The 20,937-nt window shown below is 38.1% G+C and overlaps 1 protein-coding gene across 2 annotated transcripts; it reads left to right on the top strand.

Annotated features, from left to right (window-relative positions):
* Positions 1-1,090: 1,090 nt before the first annotated feature.
* Positions 1,091-20,643, top strand: LOC113577470 (rho GTPase-activating protein 20). Of its 2 annotated transcripts, XM_081701514.1 has the most exons (15): positions 1,091-1,504; positions 5,735-5,820; positions 8,426-8,596; positions 10,880-11,029; positions 11,451-11,492; positions 11,698-11,782; positions 11,867-11,941; positions 12,208-12,274; positions 12,475-12,663; positions 12,775-12,956; positions 14,118-14,282; positions 15,552-15,667; positions 15,761-15,950; positions 17,317-17,431; positions 17,557-20,643. In XM_081701514.1, exons 1-15 carry the CDS (start codon positions 1,403-1,405, stop codon positions 19,239-19,241), a joined length of 3,420 nt encoding a protein of 1,139 aa, XP_081557640.1. In that variant the 5' UTR covers positions 1,091-1,402; the 3' UTR covers positions 19,242-20,643. The 2 variants fall into 2 exon arrangements, with proteins under 2 accessions (XP_081557640.1, XP_081557641.1); XM_081701515.1 differs by lacking the exons at positions 1,091-1,504; positions 5,735-5,820 and adding an exon at positions 5,844-5,855.
* Positions 20,644-20,937: the final 294 nt, after the last annotated feature.

Below are 20,937 nucleotides of genomic sequence, written 5' to 3'. Positions count from 1 at the left end.
TATGAAAAGGTGCCTGAAGCTTAGGATACATATGATTACCATATTGTTCCAGTTCGAAAATTCCTGATGCCTTTTAGTATCTCATTAGTTTAATATATCTGATGTGGTGTAATACTTATCATAGTTTGTGATTATTACAAGTGCACTATGCCATAGTTTGTAAGTTTTAAATGTGCAGAGTGCAAAGGAATTTTATGATGCACTGAGGTAATAAAATAAACACAGACATAATTGTTAAAACTTATCCAATAAAGAAAAAAGTAAGTTGCAAGTAAAGTGAGGGATTTGCCCTGGAAATATTAGTTACACCATTTCCTAGTCCTGGTTTTCATAACAAGATGAAATAAACGAACAAAATACACTAAACTGTAAAATATACTATTATGGTTGTCATTATATGCTATGCAATGCATTTTTTCATATACCAATCTCACTCTGGCTTTAGCAATGTGTTATAAACAAATAAATATATTACGAACACGGTTTTTAACATCATAACTTGATTTAAGGGCTGTGGATTTTTATAAATACATACCGCAAACTATAAAATGATATGAATGTTTTAGACATGCAATGAATGTAATAATAGATCTTATATTTATGTAAATAAGACAAGCATTGTGATATGGTGATTGCACAAGGTGCATTCAACATCACAACAAATCGATAGTTATAACGTAAAATTTATTTAAACTCTTCCAAACTTGATCGATTCCTGACCACTATACAAAAGCATGCAATCTGTCCTATATAAAATGGAATTTAGATTAACAAATAGACGTATTCAACACAGAATAGTTAAATTTTTTAGCATTTTAGTTTTTTGACTGACAAAAAACTGATGGATAAAAAGACTGATGACGTTACTTTTACTTTAAATTCTTAATTTTATGATAAGCTACAAGAAGAACGTTAATGGTTCGCTTTCACTTTTGAGTAAATCGCCATCTGATCATAAGAGTAAGCGGCTTATGTTTACTCAAGTAAAAGACGTGGTTTGTCCTCCTTGTAGTTGCGTGTAGCATGTTGCGTTATGGCGGTCTAGCAGTCCGTTGTCTATTCTAAAAAGAGGCATTAGGACCCAGCGGCGCAGGGTTTTGTACCTTGCCAGCCTAATGAAAGTTCTTTCGCGTTTAAAGATACTGCAGCTCGGCGCATCGAGGTGACATTTTCCGTGGATGTTACCTGCTATGGACTGTGCTTCGTTTGTTTGTTTGTTTGTTTGTTTGTTTGTGGCCATCGTTGTTTGACTATGTTGTTTGAAAAGAGTTGGAGATGCATTCGGAATGATGGTACACTAATATGAACGCGGGTTTTTTTCTCTCGTGGGATAGATAACTTGCACTTAAGCGCGCAGGGGTTTACTTTGCTTGGATCATTCCAACCACCTGTAACTGTCTCAATGGCAACTATGTCACCTCAGCAGCAAATAAACATCGACCAGAATCGATCTTCATCACTGACAGACGAAACAAAAATGTATGCGCATTTGGATAACAAGAGGGTAAGCAATGCAGATTTTATTACTCAAATTAAAGTTACAGCTTCAGGATGTCGTTATGAATATTGCTTATTCTGATCTGAAATGTTGCAGGATGTCTTTTTCTTGCAGTATCAGAAAATGTATGGACAATCATTTCAAGTCATAATGTTCAACTATCCTGTATTTGGCCAATTGTACAGGTTCTCGCGCAATTTTATATAGGTGCAGTTATAGCCTAGGTCTGTTGAATGCAATAACTTACATTTACCTGTTTAAAGTTTGTTGGTGCTATTAGCCGATGTTTCCGGATGGGGGGAAAGGCTGTCATAATTTGATAGTTTGCATATGGATTGAGTTTCCCAGGAACTGGAGAAAAGATTTGGGGAAAATGAAGACGGCCTAAGTGTAATGAATATAATGGCATATTGTTGATATGGAACGATGGAGATGTACCCTAGATGTTTTCCCGTACTATGACCACTTAATCGGCTGAAACGGTCGAAGACTTTTTGCGTGTCCCTGATAAAACTCAGGTCTTGTTTTTTTAACACAAGTCACAGGCCGATTGCAGTGGCCAGTGGAAGGTAGACACGATTTTTGTGCAAATATGTTTTTTTTTTTTCCTTAAAGCTTTGTGTAGCTAATACTCATGCAGTTGTCTCCATTTACTTGTAAGACCGTTTTATAAACGCTCGACGCGTGCCCTACCGGGAACTTATACGATCCCAGATGATGTCATTATTTTATTTGCGTTTAAGGTTCAGACTTCTTCAGCCTATTTAATTCCTGATTGTTTTCTCTGACATAATTTGAGAACCCATTCCTTGCAGCCTAATGTAATAATGAGATGGAGCACGCAGTTGTCAACACTACGTCGTCTCTCACTTCGTGGTCAAGAGTTGCAAGCCCTGGCGCCCTTGATTACTAAGATCTGTCTGAACTGCGCTGTATTTAACGTAATTCCATGTTTACGCAAAGGACAGTTACTGCGGGCATTCCTCTCCAGCCTGGATTGCCAGAGGGCCTGGATTGCCAGAGGTCTGGCCATCCTGTTTGTCATCATTGGTTTCGTTTGTTTTTACTTCATTGTGTACGTGAATTGTCTCACTTTAACACACCTCTGGATGATTTTTGAAACAAGGAATCTTTTGAGATTGGTAGCTGAATGGGTAATGTGTTGTAATTGGCTGTGCTTTTTGGCTCAAGAAGTACCTGGACCAATTTTTCATTGACAGTTAAAGTTCCCCTGTCCCTGTGGAGTTGAAATGAGTTGTAGTTTTGAAAGTATTTTTAAATTGATTGTAAATCTTAAAATAATGGTTTCTAGTATACATGAAAAAGCTACATGACACATACATGACCATCTTTTCTAAAAAGAACAATTTCTTTAACCAGAGAACAGCTTAATCTGTCTTTGCGGACAAATAGAATATGGTTGCGGAGAATTGGATTCTTAATGGTTGGATGTGACACGCCTTCCGTTTCATAACACTACCTCAGCGAACAAACACAAGGGTAACATGCCACAGCCAAGAACAACAGCTGAGTGTAAAACGTCTTAGAATAACATTGCAGATAGGGGATCCGGTTTGCCTTTCACATCCTAAAACACAGCTGTGCAGTGTTGATTTGATCCTAGTGCCTACTTTGCAACAGTTTAAACATAATGCCTATAGAGTCATGGGTTGGAGCAGCCTGAGAGCCTGCCATGCCTTTTTTACGTAGAAAATAAGAGCAATAGATTGTCATAGCTGTGCACACTGTAAATCCACAGTGAACGAAACGTGCATCAGCAAAGAATGAAATTGTACATCTTCAGCATAGTTAACTGTTCAAAGTAGAGCAGTGGACTGTAGTCTCAAGTTCTGCTAACCTACAGTCCCTCTGGTGAGGTGAGGACTGGAAATTTGTGAGCGATTTACGAACATGCTGCTCTGCTGGTGCAGGCTGCCCCAGGATCCCTGTGGAAATGGAAATTGTTTGTTTCTCAAAATCAGGCAGTGGAACGCAGGGCACTTCCTGATAAGTTCAGAGAACCGTCCTCCTCCCTTCATCTCACCGCGGGGGTGGTGTTGTGGAGAGGAGTGTCCCATGTGTGGTTTTTAATTAAAATAACATGAAGAAGCAGCGATATGGCGGCATTTCTGAGAAAGTTACAGAGTCTATATAATATTCTAAAAATGTGATTAGTGTGAGGGGAGAGGCATGTTTCACACCTGATTGCATAAATATTACAAAGAGGATTATAAAGTGGTATTCTCTTATAGAGAGGCTGCCTGAGAAGTTTCAGTCTGAGTAATCTCTGTACTAAAATCTGCTCTGATAATTTTATGGACTATAGCCAGAAAAAATCAGTACAAGCTTTCAAAGCATTATGACAAAAAAAGTCACTTTACTTTTTTTTATCTGATAGTTTAAATTTTGTTTTCCTTAATTTTATTTTATAGCTACTAGAAATATCAGCCCATGTCTATAGTCTCAGATCCAGATGATTCTTCCATGGTCTGTAGAGCACTAGAACCTTTTCTCCAGTGGTGTGCCCACAACCCACCAAGACCTTTTTATGGAAGATATTTTCTGATTCACACCAACCTAAAACTTTATCCACTCACCTGTGCTGATCAGTGAGTGACAGCTTGTGATTGAAGATTCCCAAACAGAGAGACACATTGTGAGAGTCATGAGAGTATCCAGACTAAAAAAACAGGTTGTGTATAAAAATTAATAAACCATTAATTATGCAAAGATTTTCTCTTACCTATTGTCCAAAATAGCACAGTTACTAGCAAGCTTAAAAACTAGTGAGGAAATATTGGGTAATATCTGGTAAACCCCTTCTGTTACTGGCAGACAACTTTCATTCTCAATCAGATACACCACAGGGACTGCAAGCTAAATAAGTATTTGCATTTAAGTATTTGCTATTTGTACAGACCATCAGATTAATATTGCGCAGTGACTTGAATGAACATTATGAGTTTTTCAGTATGATTAGTGTGATGATCAGAAATATATCACAATAACACCTACAATACAAGCAGTGGAATTACTTTATCAAATTATTGAATGTGCAGTAATTCAAATAATCAAATCTATTTTTGTATATGTTTTCTTCCCATTTCTTTGTTCCCTGTCTGTAGCCATTAGATCTTGAGTAAGCGTATTAAAGGTGCTCATTTACTGCTGCCTGTTGTGTTCTCTCTTTCTCACCATCACCCCCTCCCCCAATTTAATTGTTATTTCACAACTGAAAAGTGGTTGTCTCTTTCTCACCATTACTCCTTTGCAACTCCACCTCCCAAGCTTTTACATTTTGAAACAAATTGCCAAATTGTTTTACTGAATATACAGTAACTTACTCAAACAGAACGTTTATTTTTTTTACCCCCGGCCGGTCAGGTTTTGCCGTACATCTTCACACACTAAGTTTATTAAAGCTCCTCACTTGTGATTGCCTGATGTGTTCTCTGTCTCACCATGAGGAACACTTTGTTATGCCAGTACTTGTCTACTAACCCTTGCCTATCCCAAAGTCCTTCTGAAGCCTTACCTTATTAAGAAATCTCTGTGGCCTGATGCCGGACTCATGGATTCAGCATGGCAGCCCATTACTTGATGTCCTCTATGAATGACTACATCAGTTGTACCTTCCTGCTGATTTGTTTCTCCCAATAGTATGTTCAAATCAACATTTGCAGGCAGGATCTCAGATTACAGTAGGATGAAGGCCTACTGTTGAGTATTAGTGTAGATAGATAACTTTATTGTGGAATTAGAGAGCTGCACTGTAATGCAGTCTCCCTTTCTTTCTTTAACGATCAGTGGCACAAGTACGACCAGTAAGTCTGATCATAACTGGCTTTAGAATTGATTGAGTTTGCATTTTGTTCATCAGAGGAACTCTTTAGTCTATGTGCCCTTTCTGGTGCCTGCATCATTTAAATATAAAGTGCAAAATGTAGCACATGCTCAATAGGCAAAGCTCCAAACCGGTCTGGATCAACGCATCTGTCTACCTATTGATTTACTATTTATCTAAAGTAGTACACTAACATTTATTTTAGTCATACATAACTAACTAAAAGTTTATCACACAAAAGCTTTTGTGAAAAAAACCCCCACTTATTTCTGATTTTGTAATTATCTGTCTATAAATCACTATTCGGTTTGTGCTGATCTGTCATGTAAACTAGGCATTATAACTGTTTGTTTATAAGTGTTTGTTTCTGTTCTCTCTCATTTCTTTCCTAGAGGATGAAGGCCCTGTCCTGTCGCAGGCAGTCGGCACCTTCCACGGTCATCAGCAAAGCACTCACCAGATCCAGAACCATGTCCAGGTATGCAGTTAGGTCATATCCAGAACCATGTCCAGGTATGCAGTTAGGTCATGTCCAGGCACCTTTCACCACTGGACAACATTTTTCTCCTCTTACTGTTAATCGTTTTTGATAAGGTAAAATACCTTCACACGTGAAATAATAAATACCTTAACACATGAAAGGCCTGATGTAAGTCTGGCTTGTTTTTTAAAGCCTATATTCATTTTTCACCATTTACATCAATATATGGTTACACTAAACATTTTAAGCTTTATTACTTTGTTTTCCTGGGAAGCAAAACCAGCTCAAACTTAATATATGATGCTTTATCGGTAAGGCATCATACATTAAGTTATTAAATTTACATGCCTCATCATATGTAATCATCTAATAGTCCAGTGTTAATTGTAAGACAGGAATATCATTAATCTATTATTATTAGTTACATTTATATAGCGCCTTTCACAGACTCAAGGACACTTTACAGACAGATATAAGCTTTTACTGAAATCACAGGCCCTGCGGGAAAGGGGAGGAGGTTAAGGTCAGGACAGGACACCAACCATCACTGGACACACACACACACACACACACACACATATATATATGAGGATGAAAGTGAGAGAGCAGTAGGAAATATTCATTGTCCTGTAAATGTCTTCTCCGTCTATCCCTGTATGCCACATAAATTTCTTTGACATACGTATGGTGTTATCCAGCTCACTCAGCTAGCAAAGTAGTAAAATCACACAAATAGTGCATACACTGAGTGACTGAAGTTGGATGTTTCAGCCACCCTGATTAGCTGCACTGGGCATTTTCCTAAATTCAGCCCCATTTTATAGAAATATTGATCTGAAGCAAGCATGCACTCTACACTCAGCTTTTTTTTAGATGTAATATGGCTTCAATTGTCTGCTCTGGAATTTAATTTAGAGAGTCCGATTGGTCAGTTTCACTGTGATTGGATATTTACATTTATGACATTTATCTGATGCTTTCGTCCAAAGCAACTTAGAATTATGACTGAGCACAACTCGAGCAATTGAGTGTTAAGGGCCTTTGCTCAGGGGCCCGACAGTGGGACTTGAACCATTCCAATTATAAGTCAAGTACCTTAACCACTGAGCTACCACTGCCCACTAGTTTTGATGAGTTTGCTGATAATAGTACTTACCCATTATTGCACATTTAATGCCATATCATGTAATTTTTGGAGGAGACAGGCACTTTCATAGAAATCAGTCACAAAGGATTATATCTGTTTTGAGATCTAAACGCTTGATTTTGATGAGACATTACACTACCCCTCCTGTCTGCTCTGTGTGGTTGCATTTGTCCTTTTATGGGTGAATGCGCAACCACTACTGGGTAAAAGCCTGTGTGTGTGTGTGTGTGTGTGTGTGTGTGTGTGTGTGTGTGTGTGTAAGCTTGCATGCATATATGTATATGTGTTTCTCAGGAAGAAATGGAAGACACTGTTGATGTGGTATTGTGGGAAATGTGATGGACACAGTATTTAATTTTTATTGCAAAAGTGAACGTCAGTAGTATCGAGAAATCAACCATAGACTAAGAGCTGCAATATAAATGTTCCACCAGAGGCCTTCTGAAACCTCTCAAGTTCTTATCTTCACTTCTGAATAAAAGCACCAATGTTTTTTTTTTGACAGTGAACTTGAAGCAGTGTTGCATTCTCACAGCAGCTCAGGGTCCTGAAGTGACACTGTTAGCATTTTCTGCAGGAGTAAAGCTTCTTAGAAGGATAATGCTGGGGGTTATATGGGCTAAATATAGGCCTTTGACTTTGACCTGAGTCATTCTGGAAGAGAATAAACTTGTTGAAGCTGGAGAGTTAGTCACTGTTTCCAATATAATGATGACCCCAAAAGAAACTGCACTTGGTTAGTTCTAGACAGGTCATGTCCTGATATATTAAAGAATTTTGATATCTTGTTTGTTTATTTTGGTTTTCTTTTGTAATTGTTGTCATTTTCATGGCTAAGGTTCCCTGTGTAGATCTAAAAATGTTTTAAGTACTAGTCACTAGACCTTCTCCTGGAAAATCTACATTTATTTGGAGGTTAGTTCCCTACCACATCGAGCACATTTGTTACTTTTAACCATGGGCGTGTGAAGAAATACAGCAGCTGAATCAGGCATGCTAAATTGGAGAGGTTCTCCAATAGGAGCGACCTCAACAAGGAGAGTTAGTGACCACTGGTTTAGAATGCCCATTTTTTTTCATATTCTGCTACTTATTGTCAAGTAACAGACTTATTACTTATTATTACAACAGACCAGGATCTATATTTGTGATAATTCCTGCAGATTTCTACATATATTCTCTTTTAAAACCAATATTCAGACTCCTTGCTTATTCCAAATATGTTCTGAATGCAATCTGTGCATTATTTAATAGGTCCCATTAACCATAAAGTGCTTTAGTTTGAAGTAAGCTGACTGCAGTTTAGTGAATCTTTGTTTTGTTTTTTACTGAGTCTGGGTCATTCAGAAAGATGACTTGTATGGTGCAATGACTGAGATTTTAACAAGGTACTCAAGCAAAAAGGGGGGGTCTGCATGTGCTGACATGTGATTCTTATATGCTTTCCCTTCACAGGGAGAACTGCCTGTCTCCAGTCAGCCCAGAGACCTGCCTGTTGGTGCAGTCTTACCTGACACCGTCCCGCAGGTTCATCTCGCATGCCTATGCCCAGCTGAAGACTGGTCTGCAGGTTCAGGACAGGCACCTGTTCCTTTTTACCGACATCCTGCTCATCAGCAAGGCCAAGTAAGGCCTGTGTTTTGGGGCGGGGGGTGAAGAGGAGATAAATTGTTTGGGATAAACACAGAGTGGGAAAGAGAAAGAGTGGCAGAGTATACTGGAATGTGCAATGGAGTGGTAGAGTGGCACAGTATTAGGCTACAGACCCCACTTAGCAAGCTGCAATAACTTTTAATCCTTAAACATTTTTAAATGTATTGATAGACACTGAGGATGTGACATGATTAATCGCAAGAATGTGAAATTAATGTAATACATGAAGGACAAACTGACCTACATTTGTCTTCTCGTTTGTGTAAATGCAGTCTTGCACCTTGCAGTGTAGCTGAAATAGACAACAGTTCTGAGATCTTTGTTGACAGCTTTGAGAGCACTCACTTTTTTGCAGAAATGTCTTCAAGAAAAGCCTCTAACTGCAGTCCAAAAATATTTGAGTAGTGACCACAAAATCAAAAGGTTCAACAGAAACGCGAAAGATTGACATGGGAGAGGGAAGATGCGGCGACATTCCTCCACCCCTTCTTTTCCTCTTTTTATTTAGTCTCAGAGGATTCTGTGGCCCACTTCTCCTTCTTTTCCCTGGGTGCCTTACACAGCCAGGGGGCTCTTCTCCATAATTACCACCCAGAGGGCCAATTATGTCAATCTGTGGCTGTGCCTGGGATCAAAGCTATCACAGACCCTGTGAAGGACATGGAGGCGGCAGTAGTGAGCATTATCATGCTTGGTGATCCAGTGTCATCTATTTGTTTAGGTGCAGTTAAATTCCACCGTCCCACAGTTTTACATTCTGGTGTAAAAATGGGATCTTAAAGCATTCTTGGCAGTTGCTGATGGAACTGTTTAAACATGAATATGCTTCCCTCATGATTAGCTCAAGGTTCTTTGTTGTTGCTGTTGGGTTTTATTTTTTATCATAATAACATCTATTGAGAAAATGCAAATTTAAAAAAAAATATATATATTTTTTTAAAGCATTTCTGGAACTTGAGTTTGAGCTACACACTTGGCATAGTGCAAGATGGCATGCATGGAATTATTATTTATAAATTTAATATTGGATACCTGGCAGTTCTGATATCCCAGTTGTTGTTCTGTTATTCCACTATTCCATAATGTTCCCTAAAGTGTCCCTGTTGTTATGAAGGGGTAGTATGACACAAGTGACCACCTCTGGGCTGGAGATTTGCAGAGTGAGAGAATGTAGAACCATTCCCTGGTGGATTACTGAAACTCAATTCAGAGAGTTCAGGGAACTTGGACCATCTCGGACTGGCATGAAAGCCTGAATACTGCTTACCCTGTCCTAGCCAGGGTAGCTAACCACTACCCTCCTAAACAAGCTGAAGAATTCTGAAATTATTCTGCCTGGGTGTTTTATCATTAAAGGCATATATTGGATTTGTTCATCTCTTTTGATCTTTCATCTTTCCTGTTGATTTCTCAACAAATGCCCTTAGGATTTGATTATTAATATGTATGGATTCAACAGGTTATTCTGTTAGTTCAGGGAAAAGGGTTGAAATTATTGTCCATGATAATCATTCATAAAATAGAGATGTGGTAGAGAGAGATTTTTTTGGGAAATACTGAGATGTTCATTTAGGGCAGTAAAGTACAGTTTTAAAATGCCAGATTGTTAATGGGAGATAAACAAGATCATGAGACAACATATAGATCTCTCTTTCATTTTCTGTTGTAGATGTGGAGATAAAATAACTGAGCAAGAGCTTGGTGGAGAGCATCAGCATTAATATAGAATGGGAACCAAGTGTGTTTTGAGTATGTTCATGTGCATGAGTCTATGCACGTACATGAGTCGTGCATGGGTCTATAGCTATGGGACTTTTCTTTTTGACAGTGCTAAACTGTGATGAAAAAATCCAAAATATGCACAGCACTAATGCAGCTCCTGGACACTTTAGAGAACATTAGTCTAGAAGCTGCACAGCATGCACTAATGCAGCTAATGCGAACTAATGCAGCTCCTACACATGCAGCGTACTTGCAGATTTTAGCTCTGCATGTCAGTGTAGCTCAGTGGTTAAGGTACTTGACTAGTAATCAGAACGTAACTGGTTCAAGCCCCACCACTGCCAAGTTACCACAGTTGGGCCCCTTAACTCTAAATTCCTCAAGTTGTGTTCAGTCAGAATTGTAAGATGCTTTGGATAAAAGGGTCAGCTAAATGTTGCTGGTTTTTTCTAGCATGCTACTCTACATACCACAAGATGATAAATATTAACGTTTCCTGTCTGTAAACTAGACTGCCACATGTTTTGCAAACAGATCTTCTACAAACTTTAAGATGAAAGCACAGGCGCGTGTCTGTGAAATGTGGACAGCAGACTGCATGGAAGAAGTGTGTGAGGGAAGTACCAGCCTTGACAAAAGCTTTGTCATAGGTTGGCCCACTTGCAACTGTGTGGCCACATTCAGGTACAGCAGGTTCTTGACCTTCTGCTTGCCATTAACTCTCTGCATATAAGATGATGCCCAGGTTTAAAAGAAAACTGATTTCACCACAAGTTCAAATGATCTGTTTCTATATGAGCATGTCAGTGAATTAGATCAAAGAATGCATGCAAAATTTAGAGTTCATAACAAGGATTGACTTGTTTTTCATTCTTATTGTAATTTACTGTTTCACTATGCAAAAATCAGTTTTATAAAGTAACTTTTGACATGGATACAATATTCACATGTGACTGGAACATTCTGAACCAAATGTAGCCAAACAATAGATGAGCATGATCATGTTTTATTAATAACTGTCAATGAGTAAAAGTACAGTTCAGATGGCGGTGCAGATCAGTGGTATTTATTGATAAAATCAATTTTATGCTTTTTCCTACCATAGCTCATTTGAACAGAAAGAGAGGTGGCTCTCCCTAATAAAAAGGTACGTCTGAGCCATAAAAGAAACATTTATCTTACAAAAAATACCATTGCCACTTTTTAAAATACTAGAGAATTTTTTCTTAGTAGCAGAAGATCAATTAGGTGAACAGGTTTTGTTAGTAATATTGTCTGAGAAAACACTACTGAGTAAAAGACTGCATTTCTCCTACTGAATTCACACTCTTTCTGTCCTTTAATTCTCACAGTCGAATAAAAGGGGAAAAAGAAAAGGATCACCCCAAAACCATCCCTCTAAAAGTGTATGCAAAGGACATGGGGAACTTTTCATATGTAGGCAACCATACACTCAAACAAGTACTGTTCTCTCCATACTAACCATACTGTCATTTGATTGGCTACCCTCTCTTTGTTTAGAAAACCCTTGCCGTGAGTAATTCTGACAACGCTAATGAAGTTACTCGTTTGGCACTGCAGCAATTTGGCATCGTGGTAAGTTTCAGTGCACCGTGTCTTCAACAGTCAGACTGCATATGGGCGGGCAGAATTATCATTGAGTGAGTGCATTTGTGCAACAGTGACGCCACAGAAATATGCATGGAGTACATGGAGTTCCAGTGTGTTATAGCCAACATTGTATATAGAGTCTAACCCAGAATACCTATCCCAAAGCATGCCCCCACATAGTTCTCTGTGTAGGTCAGCTGTTCATCCTGCTACACAACATTTCCCTGAATGTGTTTATCTCTGACATGCAGGGCTGTGTAAAGGACTATCAACTGTGGGTGAGTTCCAGAAAAGACAATGCCCCTTACCCTCTCATTGGTGAGTTTGCCATCACACCTAAAATATTTAACCAGGAGGTCATAGCGTCATTCTATAGAAAAGTCTAGTCATTTTATTAACTGAACAGTAATTCAGTGAAGTTCTTTATGCAATAATTTTTTTCTTTAGACTGATCTGTCTTAGTGAGGAAGTGTAATATGAAAAAAGAATAGTGAGTCTTTCATTTTTACTCTACATAGGTCATGAGTTCCCTTTCAGTATACAGATGAGCCATATAAGAGAGCCCTTGGATGAAACTGGTGTCAAAAGTGAAGCTGATACTTCTCCTGACAGACAGGTGGAGCTACTCTTTGATCAGTTACAGTCAGATAGTCAGTGCCAATTCATCCTTAAGCCAAGTCGGGTTGCTGTGGGCCACTCTTTTGTAGGTAATTTTCCATACATTCCCTTTCCATACATTTTTTATAGAAAGTTCGTAACTAGCAGATGCTTTTTGTTTACTTTATATTTGAAAGTAAATATCTGTTTTATCCTCGAAGTTGATCCAGATCAGAAACCATTCAAAAGACGACGGTCGCTCATCAACTGGGCATTTTGGCGTGGCTCCACCACTCAGCTGGATGACCCGCCTTTATTCCCCTTTCCTCCTGCAACTGGTAGGCTCTTTGGCCTGCCACTTAGTGTGGTGTGCAAGGAAAACAAGCTTCCAAAACCCATCATGGTGAGTGTGGGAATTATGTTCACCACAATCATAAAAAAATGAGTAGTAAACTACAAGGCAAGAACAATTTAAAGTGTGCACTTTTTTTTTTTAAACCAAAACTGTTTGTATATATTTTTTAATTACAAAGCACATGCATGCACATATATATATATATATATATATATATGTGTGTGTGTGTGTGTGTGTGTGTGTGTATATATGTATATATGTATGTATATATATATATACATATACATACACACAATGTGTATATATATGTGTATATGTATGTATGTGTGTATGTATATGTGTGTGTATATATATATATATATATATATATATATATATATATATATATATATATACATACACACACAATGTGTATATATATGTGTGTGTGTGTGTGTGTGTGTGTGTATATATATATGTATATATGTATGTATATATATATATATATATATATATATATATATATATATACACATATATATATACACATATACATACACACACAATGTGTATATATATGTGTATATGTATGTATGTGTGTATGTATATGTGTGTATATATATATATATATATATATATATATATATATATATATATATATATACATACACACACAATGTGTATATATATGTGTATATGTATGTATATGTGTGTGTATATATATATATATATATATATATATATATATATATATATATATATATATATATGTGTGTGTGTGTGTGTGTGTGTGTGTGTGTGTGTGTGTGTGTGTGTGTGTGTGTGTTTATATATTTACATGAACATGTAGGAAAGTAGGAGATGAGGGGAGTATTTCTTTATAAAACTAAGTTGCCTTATATGGTCATGTATCCTCTCCCTGGTGGCAGGACCCTTTTATCTCAGGAGTAATTTCTCTGATGCATACCTCCATTGATCTGTGGTGTTGCGCACTCTTTAAGAGTACTTGACCCTGACCAGTTATGAAAATCTGATGTACAGTTGCTGTTTACAGGAAATGTTAAAAGATGTGACATTTCTTTCAGGTTTCTCTCCCATCTTTTTTGGCATTTGGCATATAATTTCTCTCTGGAGCACTTTTCAGTAAAGAAAATACTGTATAATATATATGTGGCTTGTATTCATTCTCTTTCTCTCTCCATCCCCATCTGCTTTTCTGTCTGTCTGTAGGACATGCTTGTGTTTCTCTTTCAAGAGGGGCCTTTCACAAGGGGAATCTTCCGGCGTTCTGCTGGGGCCAAGGCTTGTAGGGAGCTGAGAGACAGGCTGGATTCAGGAATCCAGGACATTCAGTTCACCCGCCAGTCTGTCTTTGTGATTGCAGCAGTCTTCAAGGCAAGCTTGATACTATGATATAAAGTGAAATTAATATATTAATGAAAGAGAACAACCTGTAAACTATTATTATGCCAAGTAACTGGTAATCCTCTCACTTCCCAAAGGTGTGTGTGTGTGTCTGTGTATCCACATGTGCCAGTATACATGCGTGTTCATGTGTCTGTCTGTTTGTTGTTAGCTATTGTGTGTGGGTTATTTCCCAGAACATACCCCTGTTTACATTTTTGAATGTCTCAGAATAGATGTCATATGCGTCCCACATGTTCAGTGTTGAGTCTAGATGACATTCTGGAACAGCCCTTATACTATATAGTACCAAGCAAATGTCAAACATTCCACCAAACATTTTCTAGCTGTCAAAGCTGAATCCAAATTTGAATGCCATATTCCTGTTTGCACACGTTTTGGAAATACAGTACATTTGAAGTCTGAAATCCTCTGCAGCTGAATTCCTTAACTGAATTAACATTTGCCATATTTATTTTTCTATACTGTACAGGACCATCATTATTCCAACATTTCAGTGTAGCCCCATGTTCCCTGTGTATGCAGTCTGAGTGCAGTCAGTGTATTCACATGGGCCATTCCAAATTCCACTTTTTTTTCTTTGCTGCTCTTCTTCTATACCTGTGTAGACGTTATTAGTATGTGGTAGGTATATTTCCCATTGACAGTCAGCGTACCCATTCAGGGCAGAAAGTGGTTACTTACACCACTGCTCTGTATGAAGTGTGAAACTAACCAGTAACTCACATAAAGAATTTGTATTCATTTTATACTCTATTTATTAAGCTGCTTCCATTATTCCATCAGTGTTATGAGTCATCTGGTGTGAGACAGTATGTTATAATATAATCCTGTAATTTGTTAAGTACCCTTAAGGTATTCTGAGAAACTGTCATTCATATCAAGAAGTGCTCTGCAATGCATAATTAAATTTAGAGGTGACACATATAAGTTCACACGAATCGCCTTAAGTGAATATCAAAGTATTTCATGATTTAATTGCCTGTATATTAGATATATTAAGCCTGGCTGATAATACATTTACAGTGCACCTTCAAAGTTTAAAATATATCACCAGTAGTACAGTAGTGTAGTATTGGATATCTTAACTTAGAAACAGTGTAGTTTACTCTTACTTTAAAAAAGGGATTTATTCAGCTTCATCTGATTTCATAACCATGTCATCCATGTCAGCACTGTGACTGTAGAATGTGTGTGTGTGTGTGTGTGTGTGTGTGTGTGTGTGTACCCATATCGTAGGACTTCCTGCGGAGCATACCGTGCAGTCTGTTAATGTCAGATTTCTACGAGAAATGGATGGCCACCATGGATGTGTCTGATGAGGCAAACTACAACCAGCTGAAGATCATTAAGAAGTACCTTAAACTTACCTCAGCATCTCGGTCAGGAGGCTAGCTCTACCATTACAGAGTCAGGTTGCTCACTAATCTCTGGATTTCACTTTTCAGACTGGCGGCCTCTCTTCCCCCGGAGAACATCCTCCTCTTAAAGCATGTGTTGGCCGTACTGTACAGCATCCAGCTCCGTGCTCAAGACAACCAGATGAACGCCTTTAACCTAGCTGTCTGCATCGCTCCCAGCATGCTCTCTTCCCCAGCACCCAGCAGCCCTGAGATGGAGGGAGAAGGTGCCAAAAAGGTGGGTTATGTCTCCCATGCATGTCACCAGGCACTGTCATGATAGCTCACATAGTATTAATTTATGAGGCTCAAAAGGTACAGATTTTTTTTATGTGAAAAAAACACCAGCACATGCATTAATACTAGAATATGCTGAAACTTCCCAACAGTCAGATGCAATGTCTCCTGATTGCAGTTGTGTACATGAAGAGTACATGTAAATGTATAAATAATACATTTATTTTAATAAAAAGCACAAAAACTTCCTCTTTTAGTACTTTATTTTTGCAGAGCCTTTTTTAATAGCATTTGTGATATTTGCCACCCATAGTCTTTGTTGCTCTATTTTATATAGGCAGATCTTGTTTCATGCAATTTGTTTTTTGTTTGGGGTTGTTTTTGAGCTAGTTGCTGGAAGCAGCAGCTCACTGGGAAATATTTCAAGCATTTCCTTCAGATTCTTGAGGTCAATGCCTTTCTCACAATATCCGCTACGACGGAGCCTTTGCCTCTTGCGGTTTGTTTGGATATGTGTGTGGTGGCCTGTGTGTTGCTGTTCAGCCCAGAAAATTTTTAGATTTCAACATTCTTCAGCAACACTGATCTCAGCAAAGCTGGCTCCAGCACTGCCTAAATAAACTGCTGTGAAGCACAAATTAAACTTTGAATTTGTTTGTGAGCCTTCTTACTGCAATAACATGCCTATTTTTCTTCGAGGAAATAATAAGAACATGGGATTCTCTCTGCCACTAGTGTTTTTCCTAGTGTGGTTGCAGAATTACATACTGTGTATAAACCAAAAGCTTGTCTGTCTGGGGTGGTGAAAACCAGGCTTTTCTAGATTTTATTTGTTCTGAGTCTAAAATTGATATAAGGCTTTTTTGTGAAATGTCTTGTGAAATGTCATTTTTATTTTAGAAGATACCACACACAATATAATATTGTGGGACAGGTATACCAATTTTAGTTGATAATAGTTAGACTGCATTCCAAAATTTGATTGAAACATTTTGTTTTTGAATGACATCCTTGACATCTTTATGGTTGACAGTTATGAAATCAAAGCACAATGTAAACATGCATCTGTTGGAGTCAAACAGAAAACAAACCAAAAGAAATCTAACTTAGATTTCCCCTGCTGATGTCATCTCACTGCTCCATGTCTCTTTCATTTTTATTCTAATCAAGAGGAATTAGGAAATCAGAGATTTTCAAACAATTCTAATTGGAACGCTGAAAATTCTGAGACTTTGAACATATCATTTATTCCTGGGATTCATTTGCATTTCATATTCAATATGTACTGTAGTTGTACTATGCTGTTTAGTTTCGTGAAACCAAAATAAAATCCAAAAAACAGAATGTTGGTTTTGCTCTGTTCTTAGGTCTGTGACTTGGCACGGCTGATGATTGAAAATTGCATAGAAGTAATGGGAGAAGATGTGACCACACTATTTGATGGTTATCCTCAAAGATGCAGCACAGATGGTCATGGATCTGGTAAAAACAAACAAACAAAAAAATTGCTAAACAATGTCACTAGAAATAAATCTCACTCTTATACTATTCATACTTTTCATAAACTGACCCACTGTCTTCCCCTCTTCCTCTTTCAACACATTCAGATGTGTCCTCTTACCAGATGACTGACTCATCCTATGACAGCCTTGAGAATGAGCTGAATGATGACTCTGGATCACCCTTCCAACCCACACAAAGGTCATGGGGAAACCGAGACAGTTGTAGCCGCGACTCAGTCCTCACTTTGAGTGACTGTGACCTTGATCAACCTGACACAGACCCAGACAACAACCCAGCAACACCCCTTGCCCCCCCCCCTGTACGCTCTGGAAAAAGAGCCCCAGTGGTGAGCCCATGTTCTCTTCACCCACTTTTCACCGCTGAGGTGCTCAAGGGAGTTCGTCAGCAGAGGCGCTGCTCCGAGCCTGCCATCTGGAACTCAACCTCGTCAATAAGCAAATACCTGGAGGCTAGTACAAACCGAAAGGGCAGTTACGACAGTGTGAAAAGCCCAGGTAGCAGTGACATAGACAAAATGTTTGTCAAGCATTTGAACAAGCTGAAACTGCAGAAGCTGGGAAGCCCCAGTGAGAGGGATCACAGTGAGAGGAATGCTCCCCAACAACAAAAAGAGCAATTTAAACCACCTCCTCTGCATCTTGAAACCAGCTACTCAAGTCTTTACTCTCCTATGGCTTCACCAACACATTCTTCAGTCAGCTCCCTGGACAGTGCATTCTCTCAGCACTCAGCTGACATGGCCAAAACTAGCCCCCGTCTTGTACCCAGCTTCAAAGCCTCAGTGGATATTTCTCCCCAGTCACCTGGCATTGCGTCCTTAGCTTCACCTGGTCCAACAATCCCTTCTCCTAGGGAATCTCCACCTAAAGAGAAATTTGACTGGAGTCATTTGAGAAACACACATGGGCTGCATCCCAACACCTGGCTAAAGAAAGACCACAGACTCTCCCTGTCTAAAGACAAAACTGGTCTGGAGGATGATGACAGTGGTAATCCGCACCACCAGTGTGATAACTCTTGTAATGCAGGCCACATCAGGGAGAGAAGTCCAGAGTTTAACTTAACAACTCCTAGGAAAAGACATACCAGTCCGCCAACATATCAAGAAGCTTTGCACCAGATGCAGCGCAGCATGTCAGTTTATACTGGCTCAGAGAAACCACTAACAGTGAAAGAACTGAGAGAGCTTCACAACCAGGCCTGCTCAGGGCATAAGACAACCCCAGTAAGCAGGAAGATTCAGAAGAGCAGTACAACAGGAAAAGACAACAGCAGTCTACCACAGTCTATGTTTTATGGCCAAGGTGCACAATGCTTAGCCTTATTAAGGCAGAAATCACACTCCCTCATTCCTGTAGAAGAGAGGTCCCACATACATCCTTCCACTCTGCGTCGAGCATCTGAACCTGGACAGAGCTGTCTGCTGCTAGATAAGGAGTTCTCAAAGAGCCTGGAGTGTCTACGTCACCAGGCCATAGAAAAACAAGACAAAGATTCTTCCTCCCACACACTCAGACTCAAAGTGTCCGATGTGGAGTCACATGACAAGGCTAGTGCACCCCAGTTTTGTTTGTCACCTGCTGCCTCCAAGGCCGTAAGAGACTATTTCTCTTGGCATGGAGGTGATGATACCCAGAATAATCTGAAGAAAAGTCAGGAAGTGGCAATGGCTGTTGTCCATGGCAAACGTGAGTGGATGAGGCGGTGCAGTGACCCTCGAATGGAGGACATGGAAAAAATGTTTTTTGCAGAGGAATCTTACGTTTAAGTTACTGGTCTCCAAGGCAGTGCTTCCTAAAATCAGTGTTAGATTGATCAAATTCAGTGTGTTGGATAATGAAAAACATATCTGCAGAAAACTAGATTATGTAAAACATTGCTCTAAGAATTATGCATGGAAAGCATTGAACGTGAAACCCATTTTGTATTTATTCCACTGCTTCCCTGTAATTCTTTACATCACCACATCAGGTTTAGGCAGGCCAGTCTTAAATGGTAATTGTAATGATTATTAGTTGCACTAACTCAGTTTCAGAATTATGATTTAAATGCAATGCATTTATATGAAGTGTAATTATTCACATTAGGTGTTTGCGTTTATTTACTGATTAAATAAAATTATGGTAGGTAAAATAAATATAGATATATGCACAAACATAGAAGCTTATTAAGGCAGAAATCACACTCTCATTCCTGTAGAAGAGAATTCCTGTGTAATTAACTGGCAGATTAACATCTTTAGTGTTTGTGTGTTCTTAAAACAAGGTGGCTTCTTAATTTAATGCTCTGCCACCAGTAACCTTTGCAGTGTATAGCTCTTCAGGAGTGGGCTTTTTTCACACAGTTCATTCTTTTACCTTACTTTAAATTGACATACTACAATTTAATTAATTCGGAAGTGATCTAAACAAGGTTGCAAATTAGGTTGATATTTCATTAAATTAGTGATATTGAAATAATTAATATAATGCTTGCTATTGAAAATTATAGATGTGTAGCTATGTAATTAATCCTTAATGTTCTGCGAGAAAAAAATAATTGTGATAGCAAAGTGCCATCTGCTTTATCAAATGTAAATTTTAAGTATCAAAACCGCTAGTATATTTTCATTATATTTCAGGGAGAAATTTAAGGCAAATATAAGACATTACAAAATCAATACTTATAGAAGTCTGTGACATATTTGATGTTAATTTGCTATTTGATAACTGTTCCTACAAAGGTAAATAAGACAAGGATGTTATGCACAGTAAAATACTCTTTGTTTTTATATTTATGTATTTATGCTGTAGACATATATTTTCTATATTTTAAGACTGAATTGTTGTGAAGTGACAGTGAATGAATATTGATGTATATACAAAGTAGAAAAAAATCTAAAAGTCTTAATTTGCAGAATATTTTTTTTCTAGAATATAGCCATCAACCCTTTGTACATGTATTACCTTGTAGGATGGTGATTGTATTAGAGGTCTTCAAAAAATACTGTACCTGTTTTTATGATGCATATATTTGTTTTATTATGCTTCACATAGTGTCTAAAGGCAGTAATGCATTTTTTCTGTCTTTGCTGCTGTCTCATATTTTCAACTGCAAAGGACGATAGATCATTTTATCTTGAGGTTTATAATGGTCATAATAAAATGTCACATTTGTGATGATCTGCAGAATGTAGAAATATCGTATTCTCACTTACATCTAATCATTCTAATCACATTTCAGATCATGTCAGTTCATAGAGTAATTATGCTGCATTACTTAGAGATTTGCGTCTTGTGGTACATTATCTTTCAATATTATTTACTACACTCAAAACGTGAAGTGTAAATCCAATGAACAAAAAGCTTTTAACATTATGTAAAAATGTTTTTTTGCTCTAGTCCTGGTAATTCTGAACCACACCAGATTTCAACATGTACCATGATACCAGGTCTTCAACATGTAGATGTCTGTGACTTTATTAT

Source organism: Electrophorus electricus, chromosome 18, assembly GCF_041902795.1.
Source record: "Electrophorus electricus isolate QZ-2024a chromosome 18, ASM4190279v1, whole genome shotgun sequence".
Classification (NCBI taxonomy): Eukaryota; Metazoa; Chordata; class Actinopteri; order Gymnotiformes; family Gymnotidae; genus Electrophorus; species Electrophorus electricus.
The sequence above is the reverse complement of the archived record's forward strand: the minus strand, read 5'-3'. Positions and strand labels throughout refer to the sequence as shown.